General features: G+C 39.7%; 6 protein-coding genes across 6 annotated transcripts; 4 read left to right on the forward strand and 2 right to left on the reverse strand.

Annotated features, from left to right (window-relative positions):
• Positions 1–296: 296 nt before the first annotated feature.
• Positions 297–1,899, forward strand: MELLADRAFT_41986 (uncharacterized protein; the record flags this gene model as incomplete). The annotated part of the gene is made up of 6 exons (XM_007405395.1): positions 297–381; positions 449–580; positions 688–728; positions 827–906; positions 987–1,283; positions 1,351–1,899. 5 exons carry the CDS (start codon positions 578–580, stop codon positions 1,485–1,487), a joined length of 558 nt encoding a protein of 185 aa, XP_007405457.1.
• Positions 1,900–7,230: 5,331 nt separating this feature from the next.
• MELLADRAFT_41988 (uncharacterized protein) lies at positions 7,231–10,809 on the forward strand (the record flags this gene model as incomplete). Its single annotated transcript, XM_007405396.1, has 12 exons — positions 7,231–7,983; positions 8,080–8,262; positions 8,336–8,565; positions 8,614–8,820; positions 8,898–8,988; positions 9,054–9,160; positions 9,253–9,458; positions 9,556–9,725; positions 9,791–9,866; positions 9,972–10,161; positions 10,233–10,342; positions 10,418–10,809. 12 exons carry the CDS (start codon positions 7,307–7,309, stop codon positions 10,493–10,495), a joined length of 2,325 nt encoding a protein of 774 aa, XP_007405458.1.
• Positions 10,810–11,574: 765 nt separating this feature from the next.
• MELLADRAFT_33547 (uncharacterized protein) lies at positions 11,575–13,321 on the reverse strand (the record flags this gene model as incomplete). The annotated part of the gene is made up of 9 exons (XM_007405816.1): positions 11,575–11,822; positions 11,968–12,106; positions 12,172–12,185; positions 12,264–12,362; positions 12,438–12,486; positions 12,567–12,732; positions 12,813–12,847; positions 12,918–12,988; positions 13,057–13,321. The coding sequence occupies 9 exons, from the start codon at positions 13,319–13,321 to the stop codon at positions 11,575–11,577; spliced, it is 1,086 nt and encodes a 361-aa protein (XP_007405878.1).
• A 400-nt stretch (positions 13,322–13,721) lies between these two features.
• On the reverse strand, positions 13,722–17,029 carry MELLADRAFT_46896 (uncharacterized protein; the record flags this gene model as incomplete). Its single annotated transcript, XM_007405815.1, has 11 exons — positions 13,722–14,282; positions 14,352–14,469; positions 14,542–14,672; positions 14,740–14,910; positions 14,971–15,202; positions 15,270–15,371; positions 15,452–15,710; positions 15,789–15,948; positions 16,012–16,156; positions 16,233–16,320; positions 16,404–17,029. The coding sequence occupies 11 exons, from the start codon at positions 16,871–16,873 to the stop codon at positions 13,972–13,974; spliced, it is 2,187 nt and encodes a 728-aa protein (XP_007405877.1).
• Positions 17,030–18,666: 1,637 nt separating this feature from the next.
• MELLADRAFT_92204 (uncharacterized protein) lies at positions 18,667–19,501 on the forward strand (the record flags this gene model as incomplete). The annotated part of the gene is made up of 4 exons (XM_007405397.1): positions 18,667–18,689; positions 18,753–19,259; positions 19,331–19,417; positions 19,486–19,501. 4 exons carry the CDS (start codon positions 18,667–18,669, stop codon positions 19,499–19,501), a joined length of 633 nt encoding a protein of 210 aa, XP_007405459.1.
• A 414-nt stretch (positions 19,502–19,915) lies between these two features.
• On the forward strand, positions 19,916–20,807 carry MELLADRAFT_70859 (uncharacterized protein; the record flags this gene model as incomplete). The annotated part of the gene is made up of 3 exons (XM_007405398.1): positions 19,916–20,031; positions 20,087–20,140; positions 20,203–20,807. The coding sequence occupies 3 exons, from the start codon at positions 19,935–19,937 to the stop codon at positions 20,640–20,642; spliced, it is 591 nt and encodes a 196-aa protein (XP_007405460.1).
• Positions 20,808–23,214: the final 2,407 nt, after the last annotated feature.

A 23,214-nucleotide genomic window follows, 5' to 3' on the forward strand; every position in this document is an offset into this window, starting at 1 on the left:
CCCTTTTGTTTAGAATACTGAGTGATGGTATATAAGTCAATATTTGTGACAAGCTTTTCTGAATTCGAGGTTACCAACAGGTACCACCCTGTACCACCCCACCAGTCATTTGATCATGTCATACATCGATGTCACGAGGTGTAGGTTAAGTACATTGTTATCTGATTAAGGTACGGAACTTATATTTACACGTTACTTAAACCCAAATGGTCATTACCCTTAGGGTGTGTGTATAATTCATTTAAATAAACCCTTCTTGTTAGCATTTTGGATTAGTTGACATTTCAGGTTAACCAAGCTTTATAGATACTTATCTCAACTTTTACCTACTCACTCTTCAACTTCCGATTCTAAACTCATCAACCTTCTCATCTCTCAATCGTCGGTCTTGATCTCTTTCATCTTAACTTGATCAACTTACTCACATCTTATAAACATCTGTTTCTAGCTACCTACCAATTCAAGTTACACCACTCCTAAAGCTTATCAACAACTTTCCCTCATCAGTCTAATCTCGACACAACAGCTTAAAGAACACCTTTACAACTTACTCTCTATTCGGATCTAACGGCTCACAATGATAGGTTTCAACTCACTACCCCCAACGCACCCCTATGTGATATTTGTTGTCATCAATCTTGATGCTAACATCTCCTGTGGATGCTTTTCTCCGGTTGGCTCATGCACAGCACACCCAAAAGACGGATCGAGACAGATGTGATGAAGATGTGAGTGAGATGGCCTTGGATCTTTCTCTCTAAATTACTAAACTTTTGCTTGATTTCTGATCTCGGAAATTAATGAAAATATTTGTGGTGCTTTATAGGCTAATGTCGGATTACGAAGTGACATTGGTGAATGATAGCATGCAGGAATTCTATGTTCGATTCTATGGACCCAACGAAAGTGAGTAGACTAACATCACTCATACTTTCTTATCGGAGGAACGGGAATGGACTCAAACTGTTTTTCGATTTGATAATTAGCTCCATTTGCTAATGGTGTGTGGAAGATTCACGTTGAACTTCCAGATCAGTATCCATACAAATCACCTTCGATAGGATTCATGAATAAGATTTTTCATCCGAATATAGATGAACTCTCTGGTTCAGTTTGCTTAGATGTCATCAATCAAACATGGTCTCCAATGTTCGATCTGATAAACATCTTTGAAGTCTTTTTACCTCAACTTTTGAGGTACCCTAACCCTTCTGATCCACTGAATGGAGAAGCAGCAGCATTACTGATGCGTGAACCTAAAAACTATGATGCTAAAGTCAAAGGTAAGCATATTAAATCTTCCATTTCCGGCATATTTCGAGCCACCACTAAAGTTGTCTTCTTCAACAGAATATGTTCAACGATATGCAACTAAGGAGAAAGCAGATGAAGCTGGATCTGAAGAAGAGGATGAGGATGATGAGATGAGTGATCTGGGTAGCTTCAGTGATGGTGACGATGAACCAGCTGGGGAACTAGAGCTATGAAAATTTCTCTCGGATGTGTCATGTTTGATTTCATCTTCTCTCTTTGTGTTGGGTTTTTCAGTTTAAATTCAATACTCATCTCCTTCTACCTGTATTGTAACTCACTTTCCTAAACGGTCCACTTGCTGCAATTTGAATCTTGTCTTCATTCTGATTCTTTTTTTCTGATTTTTTTGGTTTTTCTTTTGTGCCACTACATACCATTTCTTTTTGTCTGCTACTCATCTTTGATTTCGTTTTACACAAATGAGTAGTAGGGTTCTTTGTAGGAAAGGTTGTGGTAGATTTTATTTTGTTGACTATCTATGGATTTTCATCTCATGCTTTGTATCGTGTTTTTAATTGCAAGATGGTTGTGTATTTGGACCCAAACATTTTTTTTGAAGAAAAAGATGATTCCTTTTTAAGATTTAATTAATGAATGATTTGATCAGTTGCATAACCTCTTTCTTTGCAGGAAAAAAATCAATGGTCACTTTCTTGATACACAACCAAAACATGGATTGATCATTGCTTGGAAGAAGAAATCTTGTCTTGATAGAGTGTTTACCATATTCCAAAGAAGAACATACTACAATTCTGACTTGAGAAAGCATAGCTTGGGGATACCCAGATAACATTAAAGACGAACTGGAGATTTATACCAGTAACCATCACCTACCATTGTGGTTTTGACTATGAGTCAATTTCAACAAGACATACTCAGATCGCGAACATTCACCCGAACCAAAATTGTAGAAGCGAGACAACCAGATTGTGCTTGAAAATTTAATCTGTTGAACGGAAGGAATTACATACCATCGATTCGAGAAATCTTGAATAATTCTTTGCCCGCAACACTCAAGACTTCAAGGCTCCTTACAGCTTGGCGGATGATTTTTGTCAAGAGTCTTGGAAGTCGAATGATTATGTGGTGTGGACGGTTGTTTTCCTACAACTCAATATATGATTGTTTCCTCAACTTCACTTACTCATCAATACTTTGAAACATCAAGGCAACCTTGGTAATGACTCTATCTCATAAAATATGGATACGTCATGTGAAACATTGGTTTAAATCCATGTAGTGTTAGTTGAAAAGATCTTCCCCAAAACTGACATGGAGCCGCAAGATGGAAATCTGGTGGCAATATTATGTCTTGGATGATAATTTGTCAAAGGAAAGAGTCGAGAAAATCAACTTGGTCAGCTTCTTGCTTTGGTATCCGGAAAACACTCGTGAAAAGCTCCCGGAATTTGATGGTAAGTTAAAGAAACTCTGTACAGTCTCCTCCAAGAGCAGTACCGGGGAAGATCTTATGGGCAGGAATTGGGTCACATCACCTGTGAACTATTCTGATGCAATTTATCAACTCATGAGCACATAAACAGCCGCAAACTTAGAAGCATACTCAAGAGAAAGAACTTTGATCAGGGCAATTTAGAGCAATTGGTTAGGATTAGTTTGACTTGAAGTCTATGGTAAAGGGGGTGTGGGACCAGTTCTTGGTACCAATGTGACCCAGTGGTTTTGAGTCCTAGGTGTGGGAACATGTACACCACAAAGACACTTGGATACCTTTGGGATGTGCTCTTTTTTGGGTCCACCGGGTGTCCCTCGTGTACACTGCCATGGAGACTTCCAAGATGCACTTGGAATCTGGACTACCAACACCACCATGGCCTCTGAGGGATGAATTGAGGATGCCCCACCTGTAGGACATCTCAATGATGCCCCAACTTGAGAGGCTTCATGTCTTTGTTACACCACAAGGACATGCTGATGTCCTAGGGACGTCAGGATTCTTTGCAGAGGAAGGGATATCCTGACAAAACTGATCCAAGGAGCCCGGGTCAGAATCAAAATTTGGGACATCCCACAGGCTTCCAAGGGTGTTCTTATTTAAATGTAGGCCCAGCCTGGCATCCTGAGTGTGTGCTGCAGATGTCCGCACGCACTGACATCCAGGGGACAGCCCAAACGGGGGTGCCGACAGAAGAATATGATCTCGGACAATCCCGACGTCCTTCCGCTCAGATGCGTCTTTGTGGTGTACACATCTCCCAACAGTTGGCGGCCCCTTTCATGATTACAATGACCAGCACAAATGTGCACCTGTACTTGATCATTTGTAGTCTGAAGCTTCTTTTTTCACTTGATACAATCATTGCAACTTTGGCCGCCTCACTTCTCAATTTGGCCTGTGGTAGCTCAGGAGGGATTATGGACACTCACAATATAGGTGTATCAAAGTCTACAATAGAGTGATCTGATGAAAGCATGGCAGGTTCTTGACCTTGGCATCAGGATCTCCTGAGCTGCATCCCTGGGTTTGGTAACACCAAGCAACCAACTTGAACAAAACTTGTCTCTGATTCTGATGAAAATCTTGAAAGAGAGAAGGACACTCAAAAGTTGAAGGAAAAGTTATGTTTGACTCCTTTCCAGAAGTCAGAGACAACTGGAATCTTGCTACAACCTTATTTTGGTCCATTTCTTTTCAAAACTGTTTCTTCATCTCTAGAGAGAAACACTCTTTATGCAGAGTCAGTTTCTGTTTGGCTGCCTCTACACCAAAGGTAAAGTAGAAAAGGGATTGTGTAGGCTCAACCTGGTAGAGCCATGTTAAGATTACAGTTAGCCAACCTCTAAGAGTATTTATTGCCAGTGGGATGGCAGAGTAGTACTTCTAAGTATCTAACTTGGAGCTTTGGTCAATCATACAACTAAAAAGCCTGCAGTACTTTAGATTCTGGAGGTTCAGAGTTGGCATGGCACAATTGAGAGTCTTTGAAGAGGAACCCTTTGTAAGTCCAAAGCATTTTTTGTGAGATATTAATCCCACCAGCTCAGAACATCACTTGAGGTTTTATAACTGGATCATAAGGAACTATGACAATCAGAATACAACTATTTCACTTTACTCAATATTCTTTGTGAAGAAACAAGTGACTTGTGATGTTGTGTTGTGGATTGATGTAAAGTTTGTTCCTCTTCTAAAGTGGGAAGAGGACGGGTCTATATATTCAAGACCTAGGACTCAACTTGTGGTTAGTGCTTAGGTTTAACATTACTACATAATCCATACTTAAGTCTTATTGTTATAAGTGATTAGCCGTGCTCAAAGTTGACCCAGTTGCTTTTTGGCAGTAACTTTGTGCACCAAGTTGAAATTTGTTGACAGCTCACAGCCAAAAAGTCAACTGGGTTGACCAGGTTTTTTGTAACCGGGTCAACTTTGAGCACGGCTATTGTTGACTATGGGCCATGAGGTGTACTTCTTATGGTTTCAGACAAGTTACATATATTTACATATGCATTACATACATTTACATGTGAGTCTGTTAGTCTGTAGTCCTGGACACAGCGATCAGGACTACATTCCCCAGCACCAGTGGAGGTCATCCTTCAATATACTGTTGGTGTCCTCCATTCTCAATGGCCCACCCTTTGAAAGTTTGTCATAGTGTTATTCCAAATATGCTGTCTTCTTCATTCTCAATATAGTATACTCCACAAATTCCATATTAACTTCTCCAATATCCTGGTCTTGTACATTCTCCATGGTATCAATATGGCCAATGGCTTTAATTTTGCCTTTACATGTCTTCCAGACATGGGTATTTCAAGTTCCACATGTATGACAAGCTTTGTTTTTCCACCTATCAGAGGGGTTCACCCCAGACTGTAAATTAGCCTTATCACTATCCTGTCCTACAACAGAAGAATCTGTTGACACCTTTGACATTCCTCTGTTCTGACATGTTTCTGCAGACATCCTCAAATACTAATAGGAAATCAGTCCATCTGGCTGGTTCCTTTGGTTTACTTGTAACCCAGATCCTCAAGTTACCCACATTTGAACTGGGGATGACCAAGTGGTCCAACATGTACAACTTCTGCCTCTCATTTTTCCATGCATGATTGCCAGATATTTCATGCATTGCGCTTCTCCATTTGGCCCCAAATTTGGAGATCTTTGTCTTTAGACAAGTGTATAAACTGGTGCCTGGCTAAGCCTTGATGCACAATGCTGAGTTTTGCTACAATAAGCTCATCTGGTATCTGCATAGTTTTGGCTGCTCTATCAACCCAATCTATAAATTCTTGATGGTTATATTCACCTTCACCATCAAAAGTGAGCCAATCTTTAGGGCAGCCCTGGCAAAGCTTTGCCACTTTGTACTCATGGCTTCTTTTTTCAGTGATGGTTCTTTCCCTCCACGCTCAGATATGTGGTCCTGAATGTTGTATAAAACCAGGATATTAGAGTAGTGATTTTGTGAGGATTGTATCAAGTAAAACACTTCATGGAATAGTAGCAAGTGTAAGGGTTTGTTCTGAGGATTGAAATTAAAAAAATCAAAGTGAAAGACAAGAAGCAAGGCTATAGAGAGTGTGGTATGGCAGAGTAATCAAATTGACTCAAAAGGTGAAAGGCCAGGTAAGCTTTTTTGTCCAGGGCAGAGGGGATTTCGAGAAAATGAGGTGGGTTTTACGTTGTATGATGCTTTGAAACCATCACACTCATGAGAGTTTCTCAAGCTGCACCCACCTATGTATTAAACAATGCGCTTCAATTGGTTGACTTGGCATAAACCATTTGTGGTTACCTTATCGCACGACAACTGCTTGTCTGACCTGATGAAACTTTCCGACAAGTGGTCGTTGTAAAATGTGTGACGAGACTCTGCCGACCGAGCTCAGTCACTGATGCAACGAGGCTTCAAACCCCTAACCTGCGGAGGAATTCTGTCACCGACCTCGTCTTCCCCCAGACCTCTGCCATGGCATGAGGGAAGAGTCGGTATTTTGAACGATGAATGGTTGAAACATAGAATTATTGTAAGGCGGTGATGAATAAGATTTCTGTGCTACAACCCATCACATGAAGAATCAGGAAGTTAATAAATTTAACAAAGTCTGTTGCTCAACAGCTCCAAGCTTGCAAAGAACTTACACGCAACTTTGAATCTCTTCTATACCTTTTCCACCAATGAATTGCGTATAGAGAAGAACAAGAATATGTGGTGCTCCCCTCTTCTGCAGGTGACCTGGGTTTTGAATCTATGGCGCCCATGAGCTCCAAAGATATCGGGGTGAGGTATGTGGGATCATTGACCCGATATACGGCTGTTTCAAAAACAAATGTTGCCGCTGTTATTGATTTTTTCCATATCCGCGGTTAACTGCGATTGTGCCCATCTGGGTTGTTTATCCCAACTGGGATCAGAAATGGAGCATAATCAGGCTCAAGCCTGCCCAAGCATTGGGATCAAGCGCTGAAGCTGGCTCCAATCTGGCTCCAGGCAGGCTCCAGGCAAGCGATGCGATTCAACCTTAGACCACTTCATCGGCCATTTCCGCGCTTTTTCTACCATATTGAAAACCACGGATGTGAGAAGATAGTCGAAAATAACACCAGGAACATTTACTTTTGAAACAGCTGCACTCTCTCTGGAGTGTTTTGCCAATATGTATTGCGCTTGTGAAATGGTTTTACGGTAGTTTGGTGAGGATAGTGAACCCTGGAGATGCAAGGTCCGCGTGATGACCGCGTTTCATTTTAGATTGACTGGTCTGATGATTGATGATGAAAGTCATCTGACGGTTGACCAGTGCAAAAAAGATGTGTAGCATGTGAAACACAGCAACAGGCTACAGCCCTGAGATGTATGCATGGATGTGATCTTTCACAGATCCAAGTAGAGTTTCACTCAAAAAGATTTCAAGTTGAAGTCAAGTGAAACCAATTTAACCTCAACGCATTCTTGACCATTATCAACAAATCAACCAATACTAAACAAAGAACAAAGAAAGAAAAAGAAAGAAAGAAAGAATGTCTCACTCTTCTGATCAAGCATCAGATTCAAATCAAAACCAAAATCAAATCAATACAAACGCTTCAAACCTTTCAAATCAGTTATCAGATTTACGTCAAGCTTATCAAAGAACTGGATCCAATCCACCTTTACCAAACATTCCATTACCATCTAGTTCCTATTCTAATTACAATCCTGAATTAAATAACTCTTATAAAACCACATATCAACCTGATAAAAACAGTCATGAAAATTCAGATAAAACAAATGGAAGTCCTTCTACTCAAAGAATTCCAATCCTCAAACATGCAAGTTCAGTTTCATCAAGAAATCAAATGCATGGTCTCTCTTTTCAATCTTTGTCTTCAAGACTTCATCCACCTGGAACAAGTGGTGTTAGTCCAAGTCAATTAAATGTAGAAGATCTAACTGATGAACAGAAAGCTAGAATTGTAAAACGACATTTAATGAATAAAGATGAACAAGAAGCAGCAAGACGAATCACGAGTTCATCTAAATTGAATGATGATTTAATTGATCCATTCGATCCAAATTCAATGGATTCAGACGAACCAAATTCAAATAGAGATAGTGATGTTGAACCATCTGGTAGTCAAGAACCTATCCTTTATCCAACTCCTTATCATTTACAAGGTGGTGATATTCATCATGATCTTTATAAATGGGCTAATAAGTTTCCATCAGGTGTTCGACTTTCACAAGCTGGCGATTCTCGTCCATTAAATCTTGCTTTAAATCGAACTAGATCTGTTTCAATCTCGGGTACAAGTCTTCGAATTAGCGAACAAGGTACTGCTACTGCTATCAATGATACTCCCTCAGATTCACCCCCTGCTATGGCCTATAAGGATATCATGCAACCTGGCGGTTTCAGAAGAGCTTTCTTGTATCAAAAACGACAAATGATTGGAGAACCTTATAATGGCCAAGATAGCCGCAAATTTACAAAAAGGTAATCTCTCGATTCATGTCTACTTGACAGGTATTTGATACTGATGAATTGAATATAAACCTTGCTTCAATAGCTTTGTAGACTTTTTATCTTTGTATGGTCATTTCGGTGGTGAAGATTTAGAAGAAATAGATGAAGAAGATGAAGCTGCATATCATGCTTTACAAGGATTACATGATCTAGAAGATGGTGATTTTGATGATGAACATATAGAGGAAGGACAAGTTGGAGAACGTTCAGCTTTATTAGGAAAATCTAATCGTAAAGTTAGTGATCAACGTTCAAGACCTATTAACTCAAGACGTTCAACTTCACGTCATTCAGATTCAAAACATCCTGGTTTCAGTAGAGGAAGTAGTGGTGATGCAACTGTTACTCAAGCTGTTCTTATGTTACTCAAATCACTTGTTGGAACTGGTGTTTTATTCTTGGCTAAAGCTTTTTCCAATGGAGGAATGTTATTCTCAGTCTTGACTCTGGTCTTTATTTCTATGATCTCAACCTATTCTTTTGTTCTTCTTGTTCGAACAAGGTTACAAATCCCAGGTGGATTTGGAGGTCAGTAATTTCAAAATTACACAATTATTCGTCATCTCTCTAGTCTAATCGTGATCATATTCTATATTTCAATCCAGAAATCGGGGGGATCCTTTACGGTCCTTGGTGTCGTTGGGCCATTCTTTCATCATTAGTAATCTCACAATTGGGATTCGTAGCGGCTTATACGTAAGGTTGATTTCAAATGATTACAAGGTGCATCGAACTGATATAAATGTGATCTTTTGAAATAGAATTTTCATTGCTCAGAATCTACAAGCATTTGTTCTCGCTATCACCAATTGTAAACTTTTGATTCCGATCTATGTACTGATCTTCGGTCAACTAATTGCTTATCTACGTAAGTTGGACCATTTGTCCTCAAATATTCATACATTCAAACTTCGAAAGTGGTCCTAATCAAACTTTGAATCTCTTCATTCCAATCTCTAGCGTTGTCAATGATAAGGAATATCCAAAAGCTTTCAGGAACAGCCCTTATAGCAGATGTTTTTATTCTGATTGGTCTAGTATATGTCTTTGGTTATGAAATCAATTTAATGGCTACAGTTGGAGTGGCACCAATCCAAGCTTTCAATCCAGACAGTTTCCCTCTACTGATCGGTACTGCAGTATTTGCATTTGAAGGAATTGGTCTAGTTCGTATTCTCGATGATTTTTCCTTCTTGAGCTTGTAAACATAATTAAAACTCATGATCGTTGATCGGTTTCGATTTCGATTTGGTATCGATCTAGGTAATTCCTATAACAGAAAGTATGAAACAACCTGAAAAGTTTCCAAAAGTTTTAACAGGTGTAATGGTAGGTCTTACTTTCCTATTCGCTGGTGCTGGCGCCCTTGGATATGCTGCTTTTGGTTCAGATGTTCAAACTGTGGTGATTGTGAATTTACCTCAAGAAGATAAGTAAGTTGAAAATCGAAAATGAATTTATAGATTATCATATGATTGAAGGATTTTTTTCTTTTTAGGATGGTGAATGCCGTACAATTTCTTTATAGTATGGCTATTATGTTATCTACTCCACTTCAATTATTTCCAGCTGTGGTAAGTGAAACTTTCTCATCCTATTCTCAGTTCCCATTCACTGAAAATCAGAATCCACTAAACCAAACTTTTTATTCTCTTCTTTTTTGACATGATTTTATCTAGAGGATAATGGAAAATGGATTATTTAGTACAAGTGGAAAATATAGTAATAAAGTGAAATGGGAAAAAAACTTATTTAGAACTTTAACTGTTATCTTTTGTTCATTTATCGCTTGGGCAGGTGCAAGTGATTTAGATAAATTTGTTTCTTTGATCGGTAGTGTTGCTTGTGTACCTTTGTGTTTTTGTTATCGTAAGTGATTCTTCAATCTTCATGAAACAAAGGGGTAACATACTGATTCTTGGTTCTTTATTTGTTTATAGCTGCTATGTTACATTATAGAGCTAGAGCTAAAACTGTTAAACAAAAAATTGCTGATATTGCTTTATTTATCTTTGGAGTTCTTGCAGCAATTTATACAACTGCTCAAACGGTAAGTTCTTTTTCAATATACATATATCAGTATGAATTAAAGGAAATTAAAGCGTTTTTTTGTGGTTTGTTATAGTTGAGTATAATTTTTGGTGACATTGAAAATGGTAAAGATGATGGACCTAAATATGGAAATTGTGATGTAGTACCTTAAGTATGAAGTAGTTTTCTTTTCTTTAATTTCAAATTACAGCATTGTCAATTACAGAAGGGTTTTAAGTAGGATTGAAAGACAAAGAGAAAAGGAAAGAAAGGGAAGTAGAATGAAAGGAGTAAACAGTTGAAATGTTTGTGGGGAATGTTTTTTTCTTTGATTAGAGGTTTATGCAAATTATGCTTCATTGTATCAGTAAATATCATCATCATCATCATCATTTTCCTCTCTTTTTACAATGAGTCCTTGTCTTTGGAGTATGTAACTCGGTTTATCATTGATTTGTGAAATGTATTTTTAAATTTTTCTCCCTCCAGCTCCAAGATAAGTTTTGACTGAACAGAGGGTCTCTTGTAAGGATACTTGTACATTTGAAAGGGTTTTGTTGATCCCAATATTTTCAAAAGAGACACAAGGAAACATTTTGTTTAAATCAATGGATTTTATTTGGCTTTAAAAAATCTATCCTTCATTGAACATTCATCATTTTTCATGCCCCCAAAAAATTTCAAAAGAATCAGCTTCAGAGATATGTACTCCTGTTGCTTTATCTTTGGGCTTGGAATCAAATTTGCAGGAAGTAAATGGCAAGTCCTGTAGCTATGATGCTCAAGATTGGAAGCACATGGTTTGAGATTTGATCAATTTGATCATTCAATCATGATTCAAGATCTTTTTTCTTTGATTGTCTCCTTTTCAGAAGACATGAAACACTATTGAATTGCTGTTAATGTGTCTACATTTAACAATCATCTATATACATCTTGAACTTCATGACCAAAGACTGATCTAGGTCCTCATTTGTCTGACTCTGATAACAACTCTGATCATTTAAACCACTGTAAAGTTTTTACAAATCCAGATTCAATCTTTTTTAGACCAAAACAATCTGCATGATGATGATGATGATGATATTGATGATGATATTGAAATGTTACATTGTTTTTCCCTTTGGTTTCATCAAAAAAAAGAAAACTCCAAAAGATCTATGTATGTATCTAACAAAAGAAAATAAAATGTGTTGTTTTTGACCTCATATTCTAACATTTGTTTCAATTTTTTTTTGTAAACCTTTTTGATTAGGTATAAAATCTTCTTGTAGCAGTTCTAGTAGGACTAACATGAGGTAAACCTGAATCAAGATCAGAATATCCATGTGAAGTTTCCTTTCCGAGTTTAGGCATCACTCTTGATGCTGCATAATCAATTCCTCTATAAGCCCATCCTGTACAAACTACAATACCTCCTACAATACCTGCAAGTCTAACTAAGAATTGAACCAAGGTTGTAGTCCTTTCTCGGATGGTTAGGTACATTGGTTCAATGTCTTGATGAATTGATATACGACGGAATTGTCGATGCGTGAAAAAACAAAATGAGTCAGTGTGGGTGCAATGATCGAATCTATATTGAATCTATAGAGATCTCATAGATGTGGAGGAAAAAGAATAAAGATAATTAGGCTCGCTTACCATACTTAAAGAAGATTCCAGGAACTCCTCGACCATGTTCGGTTGAACGTGACATATCAGTGACAGAATACTGATTGGTGAAAACCTGACGTCCACCACTATTGATATACGTAGTTGGGACAACACTGATGAAGTATTGCTGTATTGGTGGACAATGCTTTCAATTTGACCGCATCAAAAATCTTGGGTGTGAAAGAGACTTACAAATATATGAAAGGCTATATAAGAGATAGCATAATGTAAGATTAGTCTAACTGTCAAGGATTAGGAAGAGAGAAGCAAAACAGGACACTAACGCTTGTCTGTGATTTCAACACTATTGTCTAATGGTTGTACCATATTGGGGAAAAATTCTCCAAAGCTGAACTCGCTGATCACATGTGTTAAATTCATTACTAATCAACCCATTTAATCAGATCTCATTATCGGCAAAAGATGATGAAAAATAGTAAAACTACGAGGGAACATACATTGATGATCGGTGTGTTCCCAGCTTAAATATCCATGTCCTAATGTGGTCTATCAACGGAAAAAATATGTGAAATCAATAGCTGCGAGAAACGAAAAAGTTTGAGGGAAGAGTGAGAATTGAGACAGACGATATGTAGATTGCCAGTGACTTTCTTGACATGTGTACTACCAAAGATTCGACAAGCTGGTCCTTCTGGGATCAAGGGTTTGGTTTTTTTGAATGTTGGACGTGTCCATCCTCCCTGAGCGTCCCGTACCATCTTAGAAGCTGAAATCCCAGCATCGTTATTTGTCCTACTGATCGAACAAAAAACACAAAAGGTAAATAAATCAATGACGCAAAGTTGATCGGATCAAAGGATTCTCAAACGTACTCAAGTCGTGCTGCTTGACCTATAGAAAATTCAGTCTAAGAAATCATTTAGCATTAAACCAAATCAGTTTGAAAGGAGTATACTAAAATTCAAGGTATGACTAACTCCTTCTTTCTTAAACTCATCACTAATATGCATTCTATCCCCAACTGCGTCCCGAACATCGATACTAAGATCTTGTAAAATTCGAAATGACTGTTGAGCTTACAATTTCCAACATATTTTTTTCCATAAATTGACTCACAATGACATGGCATATTGATAGTCACATCAAAATTAAGACCTAAATCATGTCCCACTGTATTATCCACACTGAAAGAATAAGTAGCTGCTCCAAAAAGATATTCTCGAAGTTCATGCCAAATTAAAATCATAATCAAGAATCCGACTACGATCGTTAAGATTCCACCACGACTTGATCTTTCTTTGTAAGTTGGTATTGTTTTTGGGAATGCATCAAATTCTCGAATTGCTGGTAAATCCATCATCGACTTAGGTGCTGTTTCCATGATTTGATGAATTCAATGACTTGTTGACTGGAGTGGTGTGCTGGTGTTGACCGTTCTGAAGAAGTCGCTGGAACGAGCCTGTTGACCGATCAGATGTCACATGAAATAGGTTGTAACAGGTGTGGACATGTATGTAACAACTTACAAGCCTCACTCATGCACGCAGCGGGCGATGCGTGCTAAACTATTTCTACCTTCATCAAGTCCTTTATATTCTCCATCTGTGCAGACCAATTCAAAAGATTTTATATTTTAAATTCAATAGAATGTTTTGTGAATGCTTGGCTAACCTGAACACAAGCAGCCATAGCAGCTCTCATAACAATACCCAAAGTCAGCTATTTTGGCTATGCCGTAGATGCCACAGGGGAATGGATGTTCTACAAAGTCTTTCATTGATCTAGAGTCTAAATGTCTTCATAAACATTGTCAGTGAAGACTGCGCCGTAAACTCATAAACTCACAAATAAGAGATATTCTACTATATCTATATCATACAACGTTGCTGAGGTATAAGTAGTCAACACTCAAGTCTATAAAATTAATAAATCACAAACTAAAAAAGTGAAAATGACAACAATCATCCTCGTTAAAAGAATCCATCAAATACGCATAGAACCGGACACTATAGTGTACAACTGTCGCAGAGATCAAAGTTTAGACAACTTGGGTTCCCCGATTGCCAACTCTTCATCCCATGGGTTCACATTGAACCTCACACCATTCAAAGGTTCTCTAGCAGCAAAGGCAATCAAGTTTTCATATACGTTTCCATCATATCGACCCAATTCGGAATTGAGCAGATAATCAGGAATAGCAAGACTATCTACCAACGCTACAGCTTCTGGTCGGATTTGTGCCAACAAAGCATATACACGGTTGCGTAGGAGCGTGTGTTGCGAGGGGTTGATGTAACCCGAGGCGAGAAACTCGCTGGCTTCGATGTCCATTGTGTGACAAGCTGTAACATCATTTCAGAAAATATCAGTACCAGACTCTTTCAGGAGACCCTGACCAAACAAAAACTCACCAAATAATTCAAACACCACTTTCACAATTTGGTGAAGCGCAGGGTTTGTTTTCAAGGCGGAATCATGCAAAATAGCTTGGGCGAAATTTCTCACAAGGATGAATTGACAATGGGCTACCTGTTGAGGTCACCAGAGGATATGAAGTCAGCAGGAATATACATCTTACAAACAAGATGAGAGAATACGAACTGAGCATCTATAGATATCCACCAAAAGACTATTCCACGTGCGGCGTTCGATATCTCTCTTGCGCGTAGCTTGTGCGATCAGATACGCAGCTCGATGACCAAAGGCGAGTACAAAGGCTTCTACATCATGGACTGTTTCACACAGAGGCATGAATATCAGCCGACAAGGCAAATAAGACACGAAGATAAAGAAACATACAGTCTCCACTGTACCGAACCGGAGATTTGGCTTCGGGGTTTGAGAGATATCTGAGGATATACTCTCCGGTCACGTTCTCTGCTGAAAGCTTCGCATTTGGATCCGCATACAAAGTCCGCATAGTCTTGAACAGATACCGACCGGTCTGTTGAGTAATCATATAACTATCGCCTGTCATAAGATCTGTCAGATCTAAAGGATTCTCTAATGGGAGAAAGGTAAAAAACTGACCTTCCCAAGTCACTTGCGGTAGATAATCTGCATAAAGCGCTCCAAGACCGGAGGCTTGAGAAAAGCCATGTCCACCACACGCTCGGCGGCATTCTTCGATGGCCTGCGCAGCCATTATAGTCGTTAAAGATTTGAGACCAGAAGATGAAGCGTGTACATCTGCCAACAAAGAGAAATCTCCCTCTGCCATATTTTTCTGACTTTCACTGTAGAGACGAAACATCTCTTTCCCCTATGGAAGCAGAAGATAGTTAGTCAGCTTGAATCATCACTGTCATTTTAGCAAGAAAATAACCAACGGTGTAGTGACATGCAAACGCTTGAGCAATGATCGGAAAGATACGATACTGGACCATTTGATAGTCTAGCACTTGATTTTCTGCCGGCTTTTTGCCATCCATCTGCGAGCATTAGTGCCATGAGGGGAGGAAGTTAGGATTATCTATGATCAATCGAGCCAGTTCTGAAGATGACTAACCACTGGAGCATCCTTGTCAACAAATTGACGCCGGATAGCACAATAACGCACAGCAACCGTACATGCACGCGCCAGCACAGCACGCGCTTGCTGTACAATCCCGGCTCGAATGTAGGTCATGGTACCATAAGCTAGCTTGGCATTTTGGGGCTTGACATACACTCCGGTATCAGGATCAACCTTGGAGAAACGACTCAAGAGATGATTGTGAGGGATTCGAACATGATCGAATAAGAGCATCCCATTGTCGGTAGTTTGGTACCTGTCCATGGCGTTCAAAATAAGTTATTCGTATCAATGATTGAAGTACTTGAACAAGATGAGGCAAATGCTAGCTCACCCCAATTTAGGTCCAATATCACCAATGGTTCTACCCTCAAGTGGCTCTCGGGTGATCAGGTCTCGTATGGGCACCACGAATGGATGGGGGCCGTGTTTAGCCTCGTTGGTGATCAATTGAGCCATCACAACGGCATGATCGGCAGATCGGCCAAGGCCACCTTTGCAAGAGTTCGATTTGATTAGCTCTCATTAAGGTTGAGATCATAAGATATTTTACAAACCAATCCACCACTTGGACGCAGTTAAAAACGGAGAGTTGATCACAAATTCCTTAGTTTTTGGGTCATACATAGCAGTGGTTTCTAAGCCTTGAACATTTGACCCGTGTCCAAGTTCAGTTTGGGCATAGCAACCAATAATCTCAAACTTTGAGAGAGAAAAAGCTTCAGCCGAATAGAAATCGTGTGAAGCATGATGAAAATGTAAAAACAGTGGCACTCACTTTCTCTGCACGCCTAGTGAAAAGCTCCTGTTGTTCATCATCACCTTGTTCCGTGAGAGTCTTGAGAAACATTGATTTATGGAGGGAGCTGAGGAACACCACAAAGCCAATGCATTTAGCAAAGTACTTGTGAAAGGGTTAGGGGTTGAGAAAATCTTGTCAAGATCTTACAATGGCCCAGGCATGTCAATTAACATCTCTGCCATAGCAGTATCTTCAGCATCCCAATGGTGCTCCTTAGCTAATTGTACAAAACGTTTTTCTTTTCGAAGAGCATGTCGAAAACGTTCACTTCGGCCTTGATAATTAAGGCGCGTTTTGTCAAAAGCTTCCTCATCTTGAATAATATTCAATAACTTGGCTTGACGATCCAGAAAAGGTTGACCGTAGAGGTAAGTAGTAAGTGCTTCACTACTAAAGCTAGCATGACTTCGTTCGATTTGTAATAACTTTGGACCTGCTGTACCAGATGGTTTAAGATGGGAAGCGACCGTAAAGTTTTGTTTTAAGGATGATTTATCGGCTGTCCAGGGCGGTATGGAAGGTGTAGGCCCTTGAGATGTCGAATGAGAAGATTGAAGAGGATCTCGCAAGATGGCTGCATCTGGGGGACCGACAGGGGCTACGGATTCGTCAGACATGATTTTTTGAGGTGAAGTAGGATGAATGATAAGATGAAAGCTATGATGATACGATCTTGTAAGGAGAATGGAGGATGCTGATGATGATGAGGATCTCAATCAAAGTCTCAGATCGGATTTGGTCAACAGTTGAAGGTCAATTTCACTCGGTTGACGTCATGGTTTCAGGTGGTGTCAGGTAAGGTCAGGTCAGAAACCTAAATACGATGGACGAGAGAGGAGGCTGGAGGAGGCTGGAGGACAAACCCCCAAACCCGAAGCGAAAACCCTGTGTATGGGTACCGAATCCGGGTAATTCTCTCATTAATCCTCACAAGAATTCGATAAGAAACTCTGCAGACGATGCCAGAGACAGTTCCAGGGACCAGAGGACCCCCAACTGAGAATGCAGTTTAATCATCACATCAAAATAACAGATAATTTTCTGAGTGATCTCGCAAGCAGCAGGTTCTTTGAACCCCTATCCCCTTCAAAAGTGCTTGTATAGCACATATCATGTCACCAGGTGGTTTACCTTAGCAAAGAACGGTAAATTTTGACATTGGTTTTCCTCGGCTTTTGAGACCTTTCACATTTAATGCAAGATCCTATCTTATAGACCGAGGTTGTCTGACTTGAGCTGACTTGAGGCCTAGCCACCAAATACATAGAGTTGTGGCTACGTGGAGCAAGACAGAATCAGTTAGAAGTGAAACGTTACTAATGCACAACCAACCATATGGAAGGAGGAAAGGTCATCCATACCTTGGCTTTTCTGTCACTTACATATATATATAGCACATCTTGTGCATTGAAGATGTGGTCAATAAGGGTATGAGAAGGCCTTTAGAGTTATCGAAATACAATTTCATCTTTCACCTTTCTCTTCATCGTTTTCAACACCTCTGTGTACTGTATGTACTGCTTTCAGAGCATCCACTATCGTTGCTGTAAACAGCCTCGGTACTGTAAATTTGACTGAAATTTACCGTACCGAGGCCAAAAATCCCCAATCGTGTACAAAGTACAGATCGGTAGCTACAGATTCGGTCAAAAATCTGTAGAGGTCCAGTAAATCTACTGCACCTCTACAGAATCTGTACCGAATCGGTATCCACCAAATCTACCGATTCTACATAGGGATTCATCACCACCTTCCCAAAATCACCCTCTACTATCCTTCAATCTCTATCACCCTCTCATCGATCAACTCTTTCATCTTCTCATCGATCAAATTTTTCATCTTCTCATCAATCAAATTTCTTGCCTTCTTGTCAATCAACCATTTCAACCAATCTTCTCAATAATTGACTTGATCAAATCAAAGTGACTTCATCAAATGAACATCTTGTGCTATTTTTTTGCTTTTTTTGATTGTCCTTGTTGTTGTACAATCGTCCATCAGACAATGATGGATCCTTGAGGTCATTCATCAGACCATGATGGATCTCAGCATCTCGTAAATCTAGATACTTTGAGACTATCCATGTTTCTGAGCCAAGGTCAATAGCTTGCAGATTATTTACTGAACGTACAATTCTCTATGATTGTGGGGCAGGGTCATTTCTGTACGGTACGTACCGTACAGAACGATATTACTGAAACGATAGTGGATTTCCACCTTTCTGTACCTAAATTTACTGTACTGTGAAATCTGTACTGTAAAATTTACTGAAATTTTACTGTAACGATAGTGGATGCTCTCATAGCAGTAGTTATTGTGGATATACAAGCTGCTATGCACACAGATGTCGTGCATCTCATTTCATTTCATTTCCGATTACAACACACAGCATTTACATACACTACATACCATGCCCTCACACTACAAGCTAGGGTAAGTAGCCCTGAAGTTAGAAACACATCATCCATCGGTGTCATAACCTCACGAGCCCCGAAGTCGAACACACGAAAAGCACCCATCCCTCAACACACCATCAAAACCACGCTATTTCTTCAATCTTACCACCATCATCATCATTCAACTCAACCTCAACATGTCAAACGGAAATGGAATTGTATCCCACCTTGAATCGATCGCTGATTCCTATGAACAACGCCTTTTCTCTCAGAATAACACTCAACCTAGTACTCAAAGTCAACCAACTGGTACCCAGGACACGGTCACGGCTACTTCTCAATCGAAGAAATCCAGATCAAACAACAAAAACAAACGAAAACGCAGTGAGAACCAACCCTTAGCCGAGGCCAATATCACCGTGGAGGATATACAAGCCATGAACAAGAGCTCGGTTGAGCTCCGCTGTTTAGCCAAGAAGCACGCTCAAAGTGGTATGACCCAAGAAGTACTCCGCTCAATCCTTAAGTTTCACGAAGAGATACAAACTCTTGTAGCCATCAAAGCACTGGAACTAGGTACTACGGTCTCTACCATTGAAGAGATTTTGTGAGTTCAAGCTTTCAGAATGTATTGGTAAAAAGTCACTTATGAAAAAATCCTTTGAATGTGCCTTGTAGTGGCAAGTACCTCGGTGTACGTCAACCATCCGCATGGAATGGGTTTCTTCAAAGCGAGTTGGCTAAGGCGATTTTCAAAGCTGGCAAGTAGTTTTACTCTTCGACCTCCTGACCGTCTCATTTACGTACTTACTTGACTCACTTCTACTTAACAGCTGGTGGTATTGGTAGTGGCAAGGCTATGAGAATATTGAGCGATAAATGGGCTGATATTCCTGTTGAAGAGAGAAAATCTTACAAGAAAGCCTCACTGGACGCAAACGTCGCCGAATCCACCGAGGAACAAGTGGCTGCAATGGATATTGGGGCACAGGCGCGAGACAACATCCTTCAACCCCGGACGAGCGTGCTGACCAACCCTCGATCGCTTAAGCAGTACAAAGATACAGCTGAACGGTTTTTGGACCAAACATTAGCCAAGGTAAAGTATTCCTTACCTTTTGTCATCTCAGAATGCAATACTTATCATTCAAATGATAAGCAGTGCATCCCAGTAGCACAAGCCAACCACTTCGAAATGGTCCTCATTGCGGTCTCGACTCACATTGGCAATCACAGCTTCCAAGCCACCCGGAACACTGTAGGCGTCAATAAATATATCAATATGATATATAAATCGGAGGGTGTTGATAAGTTACCAACCAAGCTGCAAGCTTATCTGGTTGGCAAAGCACCTGATGAGATGGAGACCGATTTGGCTAGTGAGTTTGAAAACACCTCAAACGTAACAATCACTCATCTTCCTCGCTTTTGCAGGTCGAAGTCAAAGACTTCAGTCTCAAGTGGTCAATGCGCTTTCCAAATTTTTATGTAAGTTTCGATTTTCACTTATCAAATTGGAATCTCACCTCTTCTGACACGTTGTGATTTAGATGAGACCACGGAGTTGAAGAAATGGCCTTGGAGCAAGTGTGATGATACACTTGCCCAAGCTGGATATGAATTAAAATTATTACCTGGTGCTCGATCAGTGGAAGAGACCTTCAAGATGCCAAGCAGCAACCTCAACTCGGCCAAACTTGTGGCTATGAAAGCAGACCTCAAGGACAACTTGATTCAATTGGTACCGTTACAACGTACAGCTCAACGTACTACCTCTCTTGACCTATCCCAATCCGATCTCAGCCGTAACCAAATCCAACAGAATCAAGATACAAATAGCAGCGACCTCCCAAGCATTCAATCAGATACATCAAATCAAACTCAAAATCATCTTCATGATCAAATTCAGAACATATTCAACCGTGTCAATACTAATATTGTAGAGCCTCACGGCCATATTGTGGACCCCTTGCTTTTTGGAACCGTGTGAATACCAAACTTATTGTTATATTCTTAGTTATCGTTGTTGATTGGTTGTACATTCCTTTATATTACACAATCTTGTTATGTTGTTGATGTAATCGGGAATCGGTGTTATTTGGAGAAAAGATATAGCTTGCTCTTTGAATTAAATGATTATACAGTTGATCATCATATTTGTTGATGTATTGGATCAAAAGCCTTGAAAATCATTGAGCTCTACAACCCAATTTGATACCGATCAAAGTTAGGATTGAGAAACAATTAATACTTAAAGAACAACATATATATATATTTAACTTCCAGATCGTGAGCTCAGCTGAGTTGCATTATCCCATTTGTTCATTCATCTTGCATGTGCTCCTTCTGGAAAAACATCACAGATCCCGTGTTGCATCCGATCCGATATCGGCAATGAACAGCCATTGCCCATAGGGCTCTGGAACCTCACAAATACTGATATCCACCTGATGTTGTAGGTATATAAGGTGTTCGATTCGGTTGTACCTTTCCTCCCACCTTCATTCATTCAAGTTTAGTGTTTGCTTTATGTTCTAGGAATATCTATTTCACTGCTGTTCTCAGTTTGATCGTATTACAATTTGTAAAGATTCGTTTCAATAATGGTGACCGTTTACCCTTTTCTTTCATCTCAATTTTCTTTCATCTCAATCGTCACCACCATCATCTCAACCACCACCTCCTCCTCCACCAACATCATCTCCTCAACAATCTCAACCGTCTCCTCAATCTCAACCATCCCAATCATCTCATCCAACACCACCATCACCATCATCTCAACCGTCGTCTCAAGTACCATCATCATCACCTAACGCAACCGAGGAACTGTTGAGTGAAGAGTCACCTTCGGCCGGTGTCACACCATCAGCTCCTCCCCCAATCAACTATTATTCTTTCTTATCACCAGGACCCAATGCGAAGGCCAAATCTACTAGCCGCCACCGAGATCTGTCATGGGAAAACTCGTTTCCGTTTAAGAAAGATATTGCTCTACCCGAAGTCAGGAACTGGGTTTGGCAATGCAGACATTGTGGCCAATTTGGTCACTCATTCTTAACGCACTGCCCCTTGCGCAAGCTACCTAGGGTAGCTGAACACCACCGCGACTGGCGTGTTGTTCATTTGGACGAAAGGCTTGGTTGTACCAATTTTTATAGTGTCTTGGCTCTTTATCCAAGTTTAGCAGGATACCAACATGTGTAAGTCCATTTGATTCGATCGCGCACTACAAAAAAATCCTGGAAATTAACATATATCTAATGATTGATTTATTAGACAACCTAACTCTGACAAATTGATCGCTGCTGTACCAACCGGTTCCATCTCACAACCAGCTGTGTGAGTTAAGGTGTTAAAGTACTAATGTATACATATTCAATTTTTGCTTAATGGTTGTTATCTCTGATTAGATCGAACGGGCCATCTCCAGATCGTGTAGTTCCATCACAGTCCACCTCGTACATGGACGTATCCACCCCTCAATATCAAGTTCCGTCACCGTCAACCTCGTTCATGGTTGAATTGATGGACGAAGCCTCCATGTTAGAATGCTGCAGCTGCCACAGTTGCAGCTGTCCTTGCCACACTAAATAATGTTTGACCGGGTAAGTCGTTACAAAAGTAATAATTTCTTATCTCGTTGATTTATTGACTTTATGTATTGAATTTTGTATCTACATATTCTAGACGATCAGTTTCTTGTCTTTAGTGACTTCATCTTGAGGTGTGTTCGCGCTACGCCAGAATCAATCCTCAAACCAAGTGTTTGCAAGTTGTATCATCTTGGTTATGTTTTTTTTGAAACCATTTGTGAAATTATATATTCTTTGTGCCTAAGTAGGCGCAAACTGAGTGACTTGTGTTCAAGAAAATCACACAATGAAGATGTTGAGATTTGAAAAAAATGACTTATGGGAGCTTTGGAATTTCCAAATAAATTAGTGTGATAAAAATGTCACCAAAAATGGATTGAAAGCCACTTTTGAGGTTGAAGGGGTGGAGATGAGTAAAAAAGTGAATAATGAAGATTGTTCAGCGTGCCAAGAAGCACATTATCAAAGAAGCATTCAACCGATTTGCATCATCTTCAATGATGAATAGTTGTTTTTGTACCTGCGCGGAATAACTATGTACCTAGACATATATTGAAAGCCACTTTTGAGGTTGAAGGGGTGGAGATGAGTGAAAAAGTGAATAATGAAAGTTGTTCAGCGTGCCAAGAAGCACTTTATCAAAGAAGCATTCAACCAATTTGCATCATCTTCAATGATGAATAGTTGTTTTTGTACCTGCGCGGAATAACTATGTACCTAAACATATATTGAAAGCCACTTTTGAGGTTGAAGGGGTGGAGATGAGTGAAAAAGTGAATAATGAAAGTTGTTCAGCGTGCCAAGAAGCACATTTAACCCAGAAGTTTTCAACCAATTTGCATCATCTTCAATGATGATAGTTGTTTTTTACGGGATCCTCTAAGTCACCTGCAAGCCTAAGCTGCCTGCGTCTCCTTCTTCTTTGGGCGTTTTTTTTTTTTTTTTTTTTTTTTTTTTTTTTTTTCTTTT

The sequence above is a fragment of the Melampsora larici-populina genome (genome assembly GCF_000204055.1).
Source record: "Melampsora larici-populina 98AG31 unplaced genomic scaffold MELLAscaffold_4, whole genome shotgun sequence".
NCBI classification, from domain to species: Eukaryota; Fungi; Basidiomycota; class Pucciniomycetes; order Pucciniales; family Melampsoraceae; genus Melampsora; species Melampsora laricis-populina.